This window comes from Convolutriloba macropyga, chromosome 10, assembly GCF_964194025.1.
Source record: "Convolutriloba macropyga chromosome 10, txConMacr16.3, whole genome shotgun sequence".
Classification (NCBI taxonomy): Eukaryota; Metazoa; Xenacoelomorpha; order Acoela; family Convolutidae; genus Convolutriloba; species Convolutriloba macropyga.
The window spans coordinates 53,010,273-53,027,433 of NC_134477.1; the positions used below are offsets into that span (position 1 = coordinate 53,010,273).

Below are 17,161 nucleotides of genomic sequence, written 5' to 3' on the forward strand. Positions count from 1 at the left end.
CCCGACCCCCCCCCCCCTTAATTAGGTTTGGAACAAAACTACTCGATGCGCTGGTTGCTATATAGCATATGAATACGAATAGCGCTCGTGGTGTTGGGTCTTAGAGTTATGAACTTGACGTTGAGGGAGCCGTATAGATTCAAGAATGCCATACAGAAAAGAGTTCTAACTAACCTCCCTGAGACAATTATTGGTTTTCTTGTCTACCATCGATTGCTTTCGCAACTCTGCATTTTCATTCTTTAACTCTTGGATCTGCTCGTCTTTGCCAAGATCTCTTTCCGTAAATCTTTGCGTTCTCTTCAATTCTCTTTCCATTACCGCCAATTTGGACCTTCAACGCCAGCGGCACAGATGCTCATTGATATACATAACACAGGTAACCAAGAGTATAAAAATTTTACCACAGAAAAAAAGTCAAGATCAAAATTTTATCAAATTCTTGTTTTCTCCTGTTTAAATATCAGTCAGTTCACAATTCTAAAAAAATACAAACTTTTTGACACAGTTTCAAGGTCATCGAACTTTTTGATGCAAATTGAAAGACTCTACAGGATAGAAAAACCTTCTACAAGCTCCTTAAACCTGCAAACTATAAATCCTCTTAATTAAAAAAAAGATGAGCATCGTTGCCTTTGGTCCTGGTCTTTCGTCTCATATTCCTCAATGTCACGCTTCAACCTCTCAATATTTCTCTCCAACTGTCGCTTTTCCTTAACCAACTGCGCGTTGTCATTATCCAACACCTGGTACTCTTTAACCTTGACCTCAAGTGTCTCGTTGTTAACCCTCATCGTTTCCAGTTCCCTCTGGACCGCTTCCTTTTCCAGCTGAAGATTGGACAGTTCGTCGCCCTTTTCACGTTCCTTCTCCGAATACATTTCAAGAGTCTTTCTCAATTTCTGGATATCATTATTTAAAGCTTGATTTCTAGCTTCCAATTCAGTAGCACGCGATAACTCTGATTTATTAACTTGTATAACATGCTGTAACGTTTCAATCTCGCGTTGTTTCTCCGAGTTTTCAAGTTCTAATTGGTTAATTTTTTGTGTTAAACTATTCAGGTTTTCAGACTGCTTTGTAAGCTTTTGATTTTGTGCTTTGAGCTGTAAGTTGTCTTTCCTGAGTTCGTCAAATTGTATTTCGACATTGCTATTCTGGTCAAGTTTACTCTTGACTTTATTGACCTCAATTTGCAGCTTCAAATTTTCACTTTCGATCTTTTCTAAATCTGATGTTTTAACTTTTTCTTCATCCAAACTGTGCTTTAAAAGCTCAATTTCACGCGATAATTGCTGAAGTTTTGAGTCACTGCTTGACTTTTGTGATAGTTCTTCTTGTAGAACTTCGACTTTCCTCTGAATTTGACGTCTTTCGCTTTCCGATTGATTGCATTTCGACATAAATTCTTGCACACGTGCGTGTAAAACTATATTTTGTTCTTGCGCTTCTTTGAGCTGTGAATCCATATTTGAATCGTTTAAGCTCGTCTGCCTTCTAGAAGATTCCAAATTTTGGGTTAAAGAGTCGATTTCTTCTTTCAGAGATAAAATTTCGGACGAATGAGATTGTTGAAGTTGTTCCATAGTTCCGTGTAAGGATTTCTTGTCGGCCAAAACCTTCAAAATATCAATTTTCTTGTTTTGTGTTTATTTTAGGGAACAGTGTGAAGATTTTACATAAATGATTGAGTTCTCGCGTTGAAACAGACGACCATTTATAACCGTATTTTACTTATGCCGTTTCAAACTTGATTTATTTGTCAAGACCCCCATTTACAAATTATGCGGTGTTATAACACGGTACACTAAAAAAGCATGTGCAGCTTGGTGGGGTGGGGGGGGGGGGGGGTGGGGGGTAAAAGTTATGTGGCTAGTAAACTTGGGGAGGAAGTTAGATACTAATTGACAACGCCATCGCAATTAGCGCCAAATTCGGAAGCTGCTGCAGGTATTCTAGAAATTAATCGGGAATGCAAATTACCATACGAGGCTGCTATATCATTCACGAACACCAAAATCAGCCCCAAAATAAGTTAAAATTTCAAAATACCGTAGCATAAGGACATAAAATGTCCATAGAAACTAACCTTTTCTAGATTCTGCTGCAGCTCTTCCATTGTACCCTTTTCTCTAGACACAGAACTCTTCGCCTTTTCAAACTCCATCTCCAAAGCCGCCTTCTCTTTCGTCAATTGGATCAGCTGAGTTTCGAACTCTATCGCTTTGGTCTTGTAGTCCTGCTTCTCTTTCTCAAGTTGGATCATGCTGAATTTCAACGTGTCTTCACATTCGGAGCCAACAGAAGGTCGATGCGCAGCTGAAACCAGGAAAAAATTACAAGACCCGTCAAAACTGATAAAATACAGGCATGAAAATTTCGGTCGACCAATCAGAGCTGAGCGGTCGTGATTGCTCAATATGTTTCAATCAGAACTGTACAATCGTGAAATGTTCTAAGATATAAAAAAGGATGATTCAAGTTTTTGGTATTGATACATTTTTCTTAATAATAGCATAAATGAAGATAAATAGCTAATGCAACTCAATAACAAATTTTGTTACCAAGAATTTGAATACCAAGCCGAAAACTAAGTTCTGTATGGCGTTCAATATACAAGTGTTAGTATACAAGTGACGCTTAATATACAATATACAAGATAAAATCATGTGAAATACTAACTTTGTTCACTTAGAAATCTATGTCCGAAAATCCTGCTGAGCAGAGCCGCGTTTGAAGCAACCCAATCAGATAACAGTACCCTATTAGCCATAATATGAAAGATGATAACAATTGCTAGCCCAACAACGCGCTCCAGATTTCCATTTAGCGCCAACAATTGCAACAAATCAAGATCGGGTTTCAATTTTTTCAGAACTTTCATTCATTTAAATTTCGAGATTTGCAAGCAATTTATAAAGAACCATAGGTACCGAGAATCATAAGTATTAATGACCCCCAGATCACAACTCTCACCTCTCACAAGATTGCAAAACTATACGTGCTAACCGAATTATGAAATTGTCATTTGGCTAGCAATCAACAAACGAAGCGTACGTCATTCTAGATGATGAATCATGTTAACTGCTGTCACTTGAGGAATGAAACTTTGAGGTCACTACCCGTTGATATATCTATCTTGAATCCGAGATCAGCAAATTTAGAGCCTAGATCAGATAACAGAAATTGTGTAAAAATCATGAAAACTGGGCACTCAGTATCAATAATCAGTGGAAAACTGGACAAATATCAGTATCAATTAAGTTTCAAATACAACACAGAGAACAAATTCTACCCTTAAACAGTAGGTACCAGCCGATAAGTACACAAACTTAATTTCTAGTGGTGACTTTCGTAACGAAATGCATGTCCGCAAATGACCAGAAATCAGGTCAAAGAGTTCTAAATGACGTCAGCCACCTCAATTTTTTTAGTGAGTTCAAGAATTCAACGAACAGAAGAAAAAACATAGCCATCATCCTGTACATAAAAGAACTGCAAACAGTTCAAGGATTTGCAAAATTAAAATATGTTGCAAAAAAGTTATTTTGTTGCAAAAATTATTTTCGAAATTGCACATGAAAAAAAATCCCGGTAATTCAAAGACTCAACGCCAAAAAATGATTCTATTATTTGAAAACGATTTGAAAATCCCTGAAGGTGCAAAAAAGACAAACAAAATTGGACAAAAACTGTCAAAATTGGTTTATCATCTGTACAATTTTATAAACATAGCTGGCAGATTGCCAGAAAATCGCCGCAATAGCTTCGTAGATCTGCAGTCTAAAAAAAACAGTGCAAAAGACACAAAAAATAGTCTTTTCATTGAAGTCTGAGATGTTATATTTGATTAAGAATCTGTATAAGTTAACGCTGCATCTGATAAGAATCTGTATAAGTTAATGCTGTCAGCTGTTCTTAAATAACTCTTCATTTAGAGTGAAACATTCACATTCAAAATGAAGTCATTTTTGAGAGTGAGGTAAAGTCATGTGTGACCAAAAATTTAATCACGCGAATGAACAAAAAACTCGCTCCACTAAGAGCGAAAAATGACGCCACGCACGCGTTTCAGTTGAAACTGCATGAGCGAACGAATAAAAAGTGCTTGTGACGTCATATAGTCGTAACAAAAAATCTTGACGAAATAAAAAACATAGCAGGACAAGTCGTGACGTACAATTCAAAGAGTTTTCATTGACTAAACAAAAAACTAGACCTAGAAAGGACTATGAGTGAATTGGGAAAACCATTTCTACAAAATCAGATTAAAAAAACAAATCAATGTCAAAATGCCGCTAGCGAGAAAAAACCACTAGCTATAAATGTAAATTTGATTCTAAGAAAAAACTAGGCCTAGAATAAACAATGAATGAATTGAAAAAACACCTTAGAAAAAAATCAGATCGAAAAAATTGAAAAATTAGCAAAAAAAGCAAAGTGAAATTGCCGCATGTGAACAAGAAAACCACTAGCGCGAAAGCGAACTTTTGATCAAACAGTTTTCTCGCTCTACATAAAAATTAGAGCGAAAAAATTTCACGCCGCAAAACCACTTAACTCCATTTCCTGTTTCGGCGTGACCAAAATCACTACTCCAATTTGACTTCAAAAATCATGAAAATGTGTGAACAGATCTTAAAAAAAAGACAGCGCCCCAATACAATTCAAACTCTTTGAATTGTAAAAAACCAAGAGAAGGCCAATAATAGCCCCACCTATCGCTGTGCGGCTATTAAAAACAAAAATACCTCACGCTAAAAGAGTGCGATCAATGCAAAAAATATCAGAACGAAGATTCCATATGCACTGATTTTTGTGAAAACAAAACAGCTTGAAGATCCAAAAAAAGAAATCACAGGAAAAAAGCCAAAAAAATAACTAAAAAGTCAAATAAAAAATAAACTAAAAAATAAATAACTAAAAAGAAAAATGTGCCCATTTTACACTTGAAACGCATTTTTAGGCTATCAAAAACACTGGGCTATCAATTTCAGTGGGTTAAATATTAAAACAGCACCTAACAATATTTTTTTCTATCAGAAAAAAAAATATTATAAAAAAAGGGTCAATTTGACGAAGAACGGTCAACTTTATCCTGCATTCAGTCAAAGACTTTTCAAAACCAAAGAATCATTCATTCACTAAACGCAGCGCACGATCTTAATAATTCTCTCGCTTAGCAGAAACCTGCTCACAATGAAAGCTTTTCTCTTCGCTTTTAGGTCAAAATGCCATATGAACAAAACTACTTCCTGTAAAAAAAAAACAAATATAAAACGACTAATGTCGGATGAATTGCTCTCGAACGACAGGCGGTGGAAATTCGAATTAGAGGGGATGTAGTTTAGAACAGTTCTGTATGCGCAAAAAACCCTTATCTCAATGATGGCAGTCTTGACATCTTAACCACTCAACTACAATGACTTTTGACTTCAATTCGCTCAAAATCTCCTCTACCACTAAATTCGCTCAAAATCTCCTTTACTACTAAATTTCAGAGAAGCGACTTGGATCACTCAAAGATGAAGAACTAAAGGGTGAAAAAGTCACAAGAAGTCCAAAGAATGTTCAAGATTATTAAACAGAACATTAAACATTAGCGGCGGTAGAAATGATCTCGATCAAAAAGCGTAACTAGATGTTTTCATAGCCTGTTTCGACTGTAGACTGCAATAATAAATGAGTGCAAAAAAATTACTTAAGTACTTTGAATGTGATTAGAGCATATTAGAGCACTTGGTGAATCAAGATTCAAAACTGAACAGAATTGGGTGCATTTTTGAGGAATTTTAGAATTTTAATAATAAATCGCCGCAGATTGATTTCTGCTGCTCAAATTTGTGAACTAAACAATTCAGATCACGCAAACCTCGAGAAGTCAAGTGCGAGAAGTAGCCGAAACGCTAAATTGGCCAAACGAAAATTTTCCATATATTACGACAACAGACACACCACTACAAAAAAAGCTTTGAACGATTAAATAAACATAAACCGACTAACGTCAGACATATTGCTCGCACGACAGGCGGGGCAACATTATTCAGCGGGAGTATTAGCCTAGACAATTTTTTACGGGAGCAAAAACTTTTACACACGAGTTTATAAAACACACAAATTTACAATTATTGCTCCGTTCAAGAGCAATTAACAAGTCAACCGCAACATAGCTTTGTTTAGTATACAGATGAGAACATCAAACAATATAGCCGTCAGATTGTCGGAACCCCTGCGAAAGAGTAGACTTGCGTGCGTATCAAAGAGGTAGAAACAGATACAGATATAAGTTGAAAAAGTTATCGACGTTGCTCAAAAAGCTATGTAAAAAATTTATCGGTAAACTAATAAAGCTTGCTAAAATTAATTGCGCAGAAGCCTTTTCATTAGTGACCTTTATTACTCGTATGAGTTCCTTTGACCTTAATTTAAATCAAATTTAAGTTTCAAAGGGCAAAAGTCATTTTATTGAGTGAGGTAAGTCACGTATGATCAAAATCTAATCACGCAAAAAAACTTTTGCTAGAGAGAGTGAGAAATGACGACACACGCGCAAAACCAATAGTGAAAGGAAGAAGTCATTCAGAAAATTTGACTTCAGCTTTGCTGTGTAAACAAAAGTAAAACGAAAAAGAGCATCAGACGACTAAACAAAACAGGGCTGTAGCCTAGATAAATTTTTCTTTATGGGTTTAAAAACAGTTGACCACGGAGGATTCGAACCATGGACCTCCCCATCCCTCACCAGTAGCACCCTTCTTATTGCTATGCGGCAATCGTTTAGCAACAAGCTTTACTTCGGAGTGAGATCAATAGAGATAAATCAAAAATGAAGAACGAAAGCGTGAAAAAAATCACTTGAGAAGTCAAGAGAATGTTCTAGAAAATTGCATAAAAAAGACCAACACGTTTATAATAATTGCTATGAACTTCGTTCAAGAGTAATTAAAAAACTAAGAGCACCGCAATATAGCTCCGCTCAGATTACAGCTTCGCAGCTATAAAAGACATTTGAAAAATTTTCGTTGTCGAGGCCAGAAGCAGATTGGATTCATTGTGCATTTACAGCTATGACTGCCGATTAAGTCAACCTTAAAAAGAGTGTTGACATGATTTCAGATATTGGGTCATTCGATATTGCTAAGAGTAATAATTCAATAGATACTGTTTCTTATTAATGTGATTTGAGCCAATAGTTTTCAAGCCCAGAAGCCACATTTTTTCAGAATAAAAGGTACATTGAAAACAGTTATCATTGGTGCTCAAACTACATAATTCTGACAACTCCAAACAGTCAAAATTGATAAGATTAGATTGACATCAGGATATCAAGTCCTTCACAATTGTTTGCGATTGTACACGGCACCGCCTCTTAAATTTTTACAGATGAACTGAACAATTGAACTCAACAATGAACATGAACGCAACTAGAAAGAACGCCAGTAAGGAACTGGTAAGGTGTGCAATGCGAACAGACGGAGCATCAGCAGAAGTATAGCGGTCATGTCGGGACAAATTAACCCAGTCTTGGTCCAAAATAAACCGGACAAATTTATGTTTATTTATCAGTGTTGTATAGAAGGTTTCTTCGAGCAAATTGCTCATAGAAACTTATTCGTAGAATATCAGAAACTATATTCGGAGAACTGATATGCAACCATGTTTTTTAAAGTTGTTGTAAATGGAAAACTTGAGATTACAGCAAAAATTCTAAAACGAAGAAAAATGCTAAACAGATACTAAATGTGTACAGAAATTATCAATTTGTGTACAAAAATCCTAGGCTAAACTTTTGTCCGGGTTATCTTGTCTTAACAAAAACATCAACAACAATGACCTCTGGGTGTAAAACCCTCTCCGTGAGTTGGAGACGTGCAGCTGGAATTGAGAGATACGATCGAACCCCTAGGGGTGATGTAGTCCCCGAGGACTTCCGGGATGAGTATGTCAATGTCATCCTCGTCCACACTGATAGCCCCGGGACGGGAGGTGGTGGTGTGAACAAAATTGCGAATGACAGAAGAGCTGGTTCGATGTCGATCGGGTAAAGCTGGTTAGATACATGCACAATAATTATACTGTGAAATGGTTTGAGATTAGCAGACATTGAGTTTTTCACACCGGCAGTTTTTTCGTTGCTAACTTACATACCAAGATTGAACCCATTTTGTGCGTCACAATAGATTACCATATCTCATGCATAATATTTAAAACATACCCTGCAGATTGCCGGAAAATAGCCGCCGTTGATTCCCATAACCAAGATTGAGATTGAAAGAGAAAAAAAAACTAGTGAAAATGATTTTTGCAGAAAAATTTTAAAGTGCAAAATATTTTGACGTCATTTTGAAGCTTTACAAACTCATGTTTCGTACTGAGACGACACAGGAGCTAGTATCAATACAAATCGGCATTAGAGATGGTAACTAAGAACAAAGTTCGAGTAACGGGTTTATCCCGTTTCTATTTCTGAGTTCGTTTTTTGATACTGACTCTGTTCATTTTGAATGACTTTGCTTAGCAACGGCAGTCTAAAAACACTTTTAAACTAAACAGTGCCCAAAAAATTAATCAAATCGAAATTCATAATGAAAAAGACTTTGAAAGCCAGAACAATATTCAAACGCAAAAACCCGTATGTTACCAAAACCAAGCACTGAAACTACTCACATAAAAGAGTTGTTCAAAATTTGTCAGAAAAAGGTTGTTCAAAATTTGTAGAAGTGAAGCTAGCAAAAACTCGGTGCCATACTATGTTAAATACAATTAATTGCGAAAAAAAACCTTCAAAAAAATCAGAAAGACAAAAATTATTAGTTCAAATCGATAATTTTAAATTTAAAAAGGCAGGACGAATAAAACTTTTGGTCTAAGGAGAATGTTAGAAAGAAACATGCTAAAATGTGGAGATTACATACATTGTGAAAATAAAACAGACATAGCTGGCAGATTGCCAGAAAATAGCCGCAATAGCTTCGTAGATCTGCAGTCTCAAAAAACAGCAAAACAGACAGCAAAAAAATTCGTCATTTCATTGAAGGCTGATGTATTACATTTTGGTTAAGTTTTTGCTGCCTCTATTAGCTGCTCTCTAATAACCTTCATTTAGAGTGACGCACACCCATTTGACCTTATCTCTTTGAATTTAAGTAAATAAAATTCAATTTCAAAGTGAGGAACTCATTTTTGTGAGTGAGGTAAGTCAAGTGTGACCAAATATTTAATCACGCAAATGAACAAAAAAACTCGCTCCACTAAGAGCGAAAAATGACGTCACGCACGCACTTCAGTTGAAATTGCATGAACGAATGAACAAAAAGCAGATTTGAAGTGGTTGTGACGTCATATGGTCGTAACAAAAATCGCGAGGACGAAATAAAAAACCAAGAGAAGGCCAATAATAGCCCCAGCTATCGCTGTGCGGCTATTAGAAAAAACGAATTCTCAATTTCTGAAAAATCAGAACTGAATAGGAAACTCTAAAAAAATCAAAAGAAAAATCAGGTAAAAAACATGGGATTCTTTGTTGTTAAGCAATCGAGGATTAAGTACATTACATAGCCATCTTTCTGCATCAGTAAGATGTAAAACAGCTCAATTGCGAAAACGTAGAACCATTTGAAAATGTTCACAATATGTTAAAATTTTCACTGAGTTTTGAAGTAGCAACAAAACGAAACCAAAAACACAGATGGTGCACAAAAAGACTTTTTATGGTAAATAAACTCAAAGTACAAACAAAAAACTTCAAAACCCGCCAAAATCGGATTCGTAGGTTTACAATTTAATAACATAGCTGGCAGATTGCCAGAAAATAGCCGCAATAGATTCGTAGATCGGCACTAAAAAAACAGTAAAAAAGACAGACCAAAAAAATTCGTCTTTTCATTGAAGGCTGATATGTTATATTTTGATTTAAAATCTGTTTAAGTTATTGCTGCCTCTATTAGCTGATCTCAAATAACCTTCATTTAGAGTGATACACACCCATTTGACCTTATGTCTTTGAATTAAAGTAAATAAAAGTCAATTTCAAAGTGAGGAAGTCATTTTTGAGAGTGAGGTAAGTCAAGTGTGACCAAAAATTTAATCACGCGCATGAACAAAAAAACTCGCTCCACTAAGAGCGAAAAATGACGTCACACATGCAATTCAGTTGAAATTGTATGAACGAATGAACAAAAAGCAGATTTGAAGTGGTTGTGACGTCATATGGTCGTAACAAAAATCGCGAGGACGAAATAAAAAAAACCAAGAAAAGGCCAATAATAGCCCCAGCTATCGCTGTGCGGCTATTAGAAAAAACGAATTCTCAATTTCTGAAAAAGAAGAACTGAATAGGAAACTCTAAAAAAATCAAAAGAAAAATCAGGTAAAAAACATGGGATTCTTTGTTGTTAAGCAATCGAGGATTAAGTACATTACATAGCCATCTTTCTGCATCAGTAAGATGTAAAACAGCTCAATTGCGAAAACGTAGAACCATTTGAAAATGTTCACAATATGTTAAAATTTTCACTGAGTTTTGAAGTAGCAACAAAACGAAACCAAAAACACAGATGGTGCACAAAAAGACTTTTTATGGTAAATAAACTCAATGTACAAACAAAAAACTTCAAAACCCGCCAAAATCGGATTCGTAGGTTTACAATTTAATAACATAGCTGGCAGATTGCCAGAAAATAGCCGCAATAGGTTCGTAGATCGGCACTAAAAAACAGTAAAAAAGACAGACCAAAAAAATTCGTCTTTTCATTGAAGGCTGATGTTATATTTTGATTTAAAATCTGTTTAAGTTATTGCTGCCTCTATTAGCTGATCTCAAATAACCTTCATTTAGAGTGATACACACCCATTTGACCTTATGTCTTTGAATTAAAGTAAATAAAAGTCAATTTCAAAGTGAGGAAGTCATTTTTGAGAGTGAGGTAAGTCAAGTGTGACCAAAAATTTAATCACGCGCATGAACAAAAAAACTCGCTCCACTAAGAGCGAAAAATGACGTCACACATGCAATTCAGTTGAAATTGCATAAACGAATGAACAAAAAATGGCTGTGACGTCATATGGTCGTAACAAAAATCATGACGACGAAATAAAAAAAAACCAAGAGAAGGCCAATAATAGCCTCAGCTATCGCTGTGCGGCTATTAAAAACAAAAACACCTCACGTCAAAATGAGGCGTCAAATTCAGGATTTATCAGAATGATGTTTACATATTTACTAATTTGGTTTAAACAAAAACGCTCAAAGAGCCAAAAATGAAAAAATTAAAAAAAAAAGCCAAAAATTTTTTTTTAAAAATGAAAAATAAGGGCCAATTTTGCACTTGAAACACATTATTAAGCTCTCAGAAAGATTTTAGCATCGATTTCAGATGGCTGCATATACATCCGGCATCGATCAAAATTTTCTTCTACAAAAAACAAAGTTACAATTAAAACAAGTTTGGGCCAAATGGACGAAAACACGGCTAAAAACTCAATACATGCGCCCATCTCTCAAAGTCTTCAAAGTCAAAAAGTCATTCACTGAACGCAGCGCTTGGACAAAAACTTCTCTCGATCAGAAAGAGTTAGTTCATACGTCACCTTTACTCAATTTCGCAAACAGTACTTGCGGTTAAAAAACCTAAAGAAAACCCAATACTCCTCCGAGTCGTAAAAAAATAGGAGCGCTCGAATAGCCGACTGAGAAGCTGAGGCGGCTATTTAAAAAACTAAATACACGTGCAACCAGATAGTATTTTAAATTATAGCACCCGAGAAGTTCCAATCGGGAAAACAACAAGCTATAAAAATGAAAGAAATTAAACTAAAACTTAAATAAACTAAAATGCAAAACGGTAGAGCAAAAATTTGTGATGACTTCAAAAATGCTCATCAAATAGTTATAAGTGTCCATTTACTAACAAAATTTCATAAAAAGCAAGTTACTATTTGTAAAAATAGGATAAAAGTTCTTCATTCCAATACATATCTATTCCATACTGTCAACCTAAGTTTTGAGAAAGCGATTTAATTTAGCAGACGTTTTTTGAGAAAAAGTATGTTGCGAACTCAAAGGATCAACTTACTCTGAGTGTAGTTGGCATTAGCCAACTGTTGGTGCAAACTTGCACTCTCATTAAGGGAAGCTGTGTTCTGCACAGTCAATACTTGATTCTCTTTCTTGAGGGATTCCATCCTTGAGTCCCTTTCCTCCAGTTGGGTCTCCAGAGACGAAATCTGGGACTGGAGGGCAATGTTTTCACGTTGGGTTTCGTGCAGAAGTTCCACTTGGTTTTCAAGGGCCTGCATGTGTTTCTCGATTGAGCATTTAGTTTCTTCTAACATCTTGTAGTCTTTGTTAGATTGCTAAAACAAAAGGGTGAATCAGAGATATTTAAAGGGTAAATCATTGCTCAGGTTAAAGCGGAACGATCAGAAAGCAAGCTGTCAGTCAGTTCATGTTTCCTGTCTGGTTAAGAAGCACCTACGAGCTAGAGGTAGACACATGATTCGCAAGAAGTCTCATAACAATCAAACAAAGGTTTCTATAGTTCGGATACGTAGCTTTATCATGACACGAAAACATCTCGATTAACATCCCTAATTTTTGTCTAGAAAACTCTCATACAATACTCTACCTTCGTTCAAATATTACCACGGACAAGAATATGACAGAAGCTATCAATAATAGCATTTAATAACCTTACTAGTCCTATCTCTTCGACTGTTGCAACCAAAAGCAATCAATTTCACACTGCTGTTTGGATTTGTTACACCACTACCCCACCCTTTTTAACAGAAATGTAGCAATACGTACCTCCAATCTCTGTCTATAATACTCCAACTCCTCCAATTTATGTTTGGCCATTTCCAGTTCACTTTCTGCTCGATCAGCTCTGGCTGCTTTCTCCCTGAAGATGTCCAGTTCGTCCCTCAGGCCACGGATACTTCTCGCCTCCCTTGCTGCTTCGTTCACCTGGTCTTTGAGACGTTTGTTCTCTTGGCTCAGGGTTCTGTTCTCTTCACTGAACGCTTCCAGGTCCTCGTCTTTTTGATTCCTGCAAACAAAAAGAACATTACATTTCTTTTCTTGAATTATACGAAGGTAAAAAAAAGTATGTTAATAACTTACACCCGGAGGGTACAGGCAACCGGACTAATTGTCACCAATTTCTGTCCCCCCTTCCCCCTTAGACTACCATTCACTCACAAAACATCAGATTAATGATAGAACAGTTGCAGGGGGGGGCAATGTCTATTTCAATGGGGTTCTACTGCACTCAACTGCTCGTCTTTCACATTGAGATTGTGACAAAATTAATAGTAAAATTTAAGCAACAAGTTTTCAGGTTCACAGCAATCACAAAACGTCATTACAATTCGTCAAGTTAACCAATTAGCGGAAAACATTTTACTTGACATTGATGAATTCTTTAGTTTTAAACAATCAGGTCCAAACAAATTCACACAACACTTGCAAACATGCGCGGCGGAGCTCAAACACTAACACTACATGCTCTTAAATCAATACCCCCCAACTTACAGCTCATTGTCCTTTTTCATCAATCTGTTCTTCAAATCTGAAATCTGCAAATTCAGCTGCTGGATCTCTCCGTAATTTGAACCCTGTCTCGAATGGAAGGAGCCACGCTTCCAGTAGCCACTCCCACCACTTCCTCCGTTAATCTGGGCTGTACCTCCACTTGTGTTAGCAGGGGTTGATTCGGTTCCACCTGGTTCCACGCTGGTTGACAATTGTTGAGCCGCTTGTTCGTGCCAGAGGTCAAAGAGGCAAATTCTGTCATCAATGAGCTGTTTGAATACGTCTTGATACTCAACGTGGACCATTTCGTCGAAGGCGGATAATGATATTGCTTGGTTCTTTGCTTCCTAAAATGGTTGTATGTTTATAAGAATCAAAAGTGACCTCAAAGGGACCCCCTACAATAACTGGACACAAATATATGCCACAAAATTACCGGCATTCCCCGAACACATAAATACGATTGCTAGGCTTACTTTAATTAACCCCGCTATCCCCCAATTCACAACTGATGACAGCGCTGGTTGGTACCCGGAGTTATCAAACACAACAAACCGGAACGAAGAAAAACACCTCTTTAACAGAACGCACGATGGAGCTATTGCATATATTGTCAACAATTAATTACGAAGCAAGTGTCCACTACATTTTCGATTTGAAAACTGATTCTAAGATGCAAACAGATAGGCAAAAGGAATACGGAATTAATACAAAGGTACGAAGGATAACTGGCAGAGTAACATCTAACCACCAGAATTCAGTATCTGCCTTGCTAAATTCAGTCTGACCTGGATGTAGTTCATGAGTTCAGTCTGGTCCGGGAGTGGGAGTGACTGGATGATGGCAATGTGTCTCTCCCTGACTGGCACTTCACTCTTCATTGCACAACATAGCAACAGTTGCAGAATACTTTTCAGCTCCGCCAACCCCCCAACTAAAATAATCACGGTCATTATAACAATACACTCTATATGACCAACTTCATACAGTGAGTTCTAGAACAAGTCATATTACAGTGGATCAACACGGAAGAAAATGGCGATTTTAGAAAAAAAAATCCACGGAAAAGAAACCCACCTAAATTTAGGTAGGAAAAAATCCCGAAGAAATTTACCCCCACGGAAAAAATCCCCCTCTAGATTATTAAAGAGCTGTGTATTTGGTCACGCCTTAGCGGCCCATAGGACACGATAAGAATCTATCACAACCGAGCAAATTATCACGACCAAAATTCAACTTAATATGGGGGTTTATTTCCTATTAGAGTTACACTGGGGTGGTTCCTTTCCTAGGTTTTTCCTAGACCCAGAAAATGGTTCAGAATATCAGAGGCACCAACAATACTCTCAGGCTTTTTTGGAATATTAAAGCCGTTTCAAAACTCCGTTCACGAAAGTTCTCAAAAGTCGCCATTATTTGAATAGAATAACTAACACCAGAACAAGATAATATACAGCTTCATTGTGTTCATGGAGTAGAGAAACTACACACGTCCGACGAAAACCAATTCTATTATCATTACCAAATCGGTATCACAAATTTGCCATAATTACGTCAATATGCAAAAGTCTTAATTGATCAGTGCCAGATTTAGAACTCTCTCTTTGTGTCACTTTTCAACCTTTACTCATATGAATCGTTAACTGTTATCTGTTAAACATCTGAAGGCGTGTATTTTTCATTATAGACGTAGTGATCAAAACTTAAACTCGGTTGAGGCAGATTGATAAGATTACCTGAGGAAGGTTCCGTGGCGATCTTGCTGACGTCGGGAAGCCGGCCGACTAGAGCTTCACCCAACACTTCCTAAAACAGACCAAATTTAAAAGCAATGACCGAGTAAACCAAAAAAATGCCCAAAAGATCACTAGCTAGGCATACCATAGTGCATATGTTAACTTTAGAGCAGACGGAACTAGAATAGATTAAAAGCATAGCATATTTCGAAAAAAAATCGACCAACATCGGTAGAAATGCTCCCGATCGACAAGTGTCAATTGAGTTCAGCTGCCTAAAATTGTGCAGGAGAAAGAAATTTAGATCATATAAAACGCAAAAAGTCAAGGGCGTAAGTCACTAGAAAAGTCAAAACGGGTAAGCAAAAATTTTTCATAAAAAAGAAACACACGTTTACAGTAATTGCTCCAAGCTCCTTTCGAGAACATTTAATAATTGACCCAAAATTGCATGGCCATGCTCTAACTACACGTAATATGGGTTTGTTTTTGAGGAGTTCATATTTTCCATTTACTACATTTCCTCTTCCTACACTCCAGGTCAATACAATGGGGAGGGAGCCCAGGATTGAAATCAAGGAGACATTTGTTCGATATTCTATCGATAACCAAGAACATCAGGGTTCTCGCGCGTTTTCTTTTAAGATCAATAGATCTCCTTTTACGGTTGACCTTTTGGTAGATCATACAATTTGATGCGCTCAGAACATAATAAAACTAAGTTCTCTGTTCACATATTACACGTTATGTAATTATACGTTATCGTACAAGTTTTGTAACATGGTGATAAATGACACTTGAATGACGTCTAAACTACTCGATATTCTGTCACTCTTTTATACTCAATAAGCAAAATTAATAATGTCAACAGGTCAAAATAATAATTAAATCAACTTGCAGTAATTACACATAAATTGACGAGCAGAGCTACAATGTACGCATGTGACTTCAAAACTAAATTTGAGAGAATTCTAGCTGATCAAACTTGTCGAGAATTTTGTCATCAAATGTTATGTCAAATTAAAATAGTCAAATCCGAGTCCAACGATTTGTAAAATTGTAACAATAGATAGATATTCTTAGTGGACTTTCTTATCAACATCAGACATTGTGTCAGTGAATACATTTTATTTTATTCTTGAACACAACCTAAAAGAAGAATTCAAATACTGATGTTGTTGACCTTGGTCAGAATTTTTACGCTTCAGAATTTGGTTGGTTGTTACACAGCAGAGCGGCTCAAAATTCTTGATCTTGTTGTTTATTAAATGTTAACAGATCTGTTGCAAACAGTCGTATGTGTTTATACTAACGGTGTGATAGTCGCGGATGTTGCGCATGAGTTGATGAAGGTTCTGCAGTCGCAAATGAGGCTGTTCCTCCACATCTGCTTGTACGCCAGCTTTGCATGATATAGATGGATGGCTGAAAAACACACAAATTCCTACATTATTTGAATGAAAGAAATCAATACAATTCTGCTTGGCTATCGTTAATTCTTTGCAGCATCAAAGAACTAAAATTGACATAAGATTAAATAAAATATAACCAAGATTGAAAATAGGAACACCCAAAAATTATCAGTGAAAAGTCCGAAAATTTACGACGTACTTAAAATGACTGTACATTATCTAAACACTTGTCACAGAATTCAATCGAGAAGAAACAAAAAACTGTCAAAAACTTTTATCCATAGTTAGAGAAACGATTTTGCATGAAAAAGCTTTTCAAAGGTTATTTAATGTCAAACACAAAATATCACCATAAAAAAAACGATCGCGTACTATTAAATTGATTTTATTATATTAAATTTTTGATCACACCCTTATCAATGGCGTCACGTCTTGTAAATTATGCCTCAAATCTCCCTAAATCCATTTGATAATTATTATTT

At 36.3% G+C, this 17,161-nt stretch overlaps 1 protein-coding gene across 16 annotated transcripts in view; it reads right to left on the reverse strand.

Annotated features, from left to right (window-relative positions):
• The window catches only part of LOC142348197 (uncharacterized), a 103,296-nt gene that overhangs the window by 68,140 nt on the left and 17,995 nt on the right, over positions 1 to 17,161 (reverse strand). For 14 of the 16 annotated variants that reach the window (XM_075399443.1, XM_075399445.1, XM_075399456.1 and 11 more), the window contains exons 2-11: positions 16,581 to 16,692; positions 15,268 to 15,337; positions 14,320 to 14,465; positions 13,532 to 13,878; positions 12,806 to 13,046; positions 12,075 to 12,354; positions 7,835 to 8,047; positions 2,090 to 2,319; positions 634 to 1,619; positions 175 to 334 (exon numbers count right to left, since the gene is read on the reverse strand). In XM_075399443.1, coding sequence (XP_075255558.1) covers positions 175 to 334; positions 634 to 1,619; positions 2,090 to 2,319; positions 7,835 to 8,047; positions 12,075 to 12,354; positions 12,806 to 13,046; positions 13,532 to 13,878; positions 14,320 to 14,465; positions 15,268 to 15,337; positions 16,581 to 16,692 — 2,785 coding nt within the window. The remainder of the gene's footprint in view (positions 1 to 174; positions 335 to 633; positions 1,620 to 2,089; positions 2,320 to 7,834; positions 8,048 to 12,074; positions 12,355 to 12,805; positions 13,047 to 13,531; positions 13,879 to 14,319; positions 14,466 to 15,267; positions 15,338 to 16,580; positions 16,693 to 17,161) is intronic. The other 2 variants (XM_075399452.1, XM_075399459.1) reach the window with 1 other exon arrangement.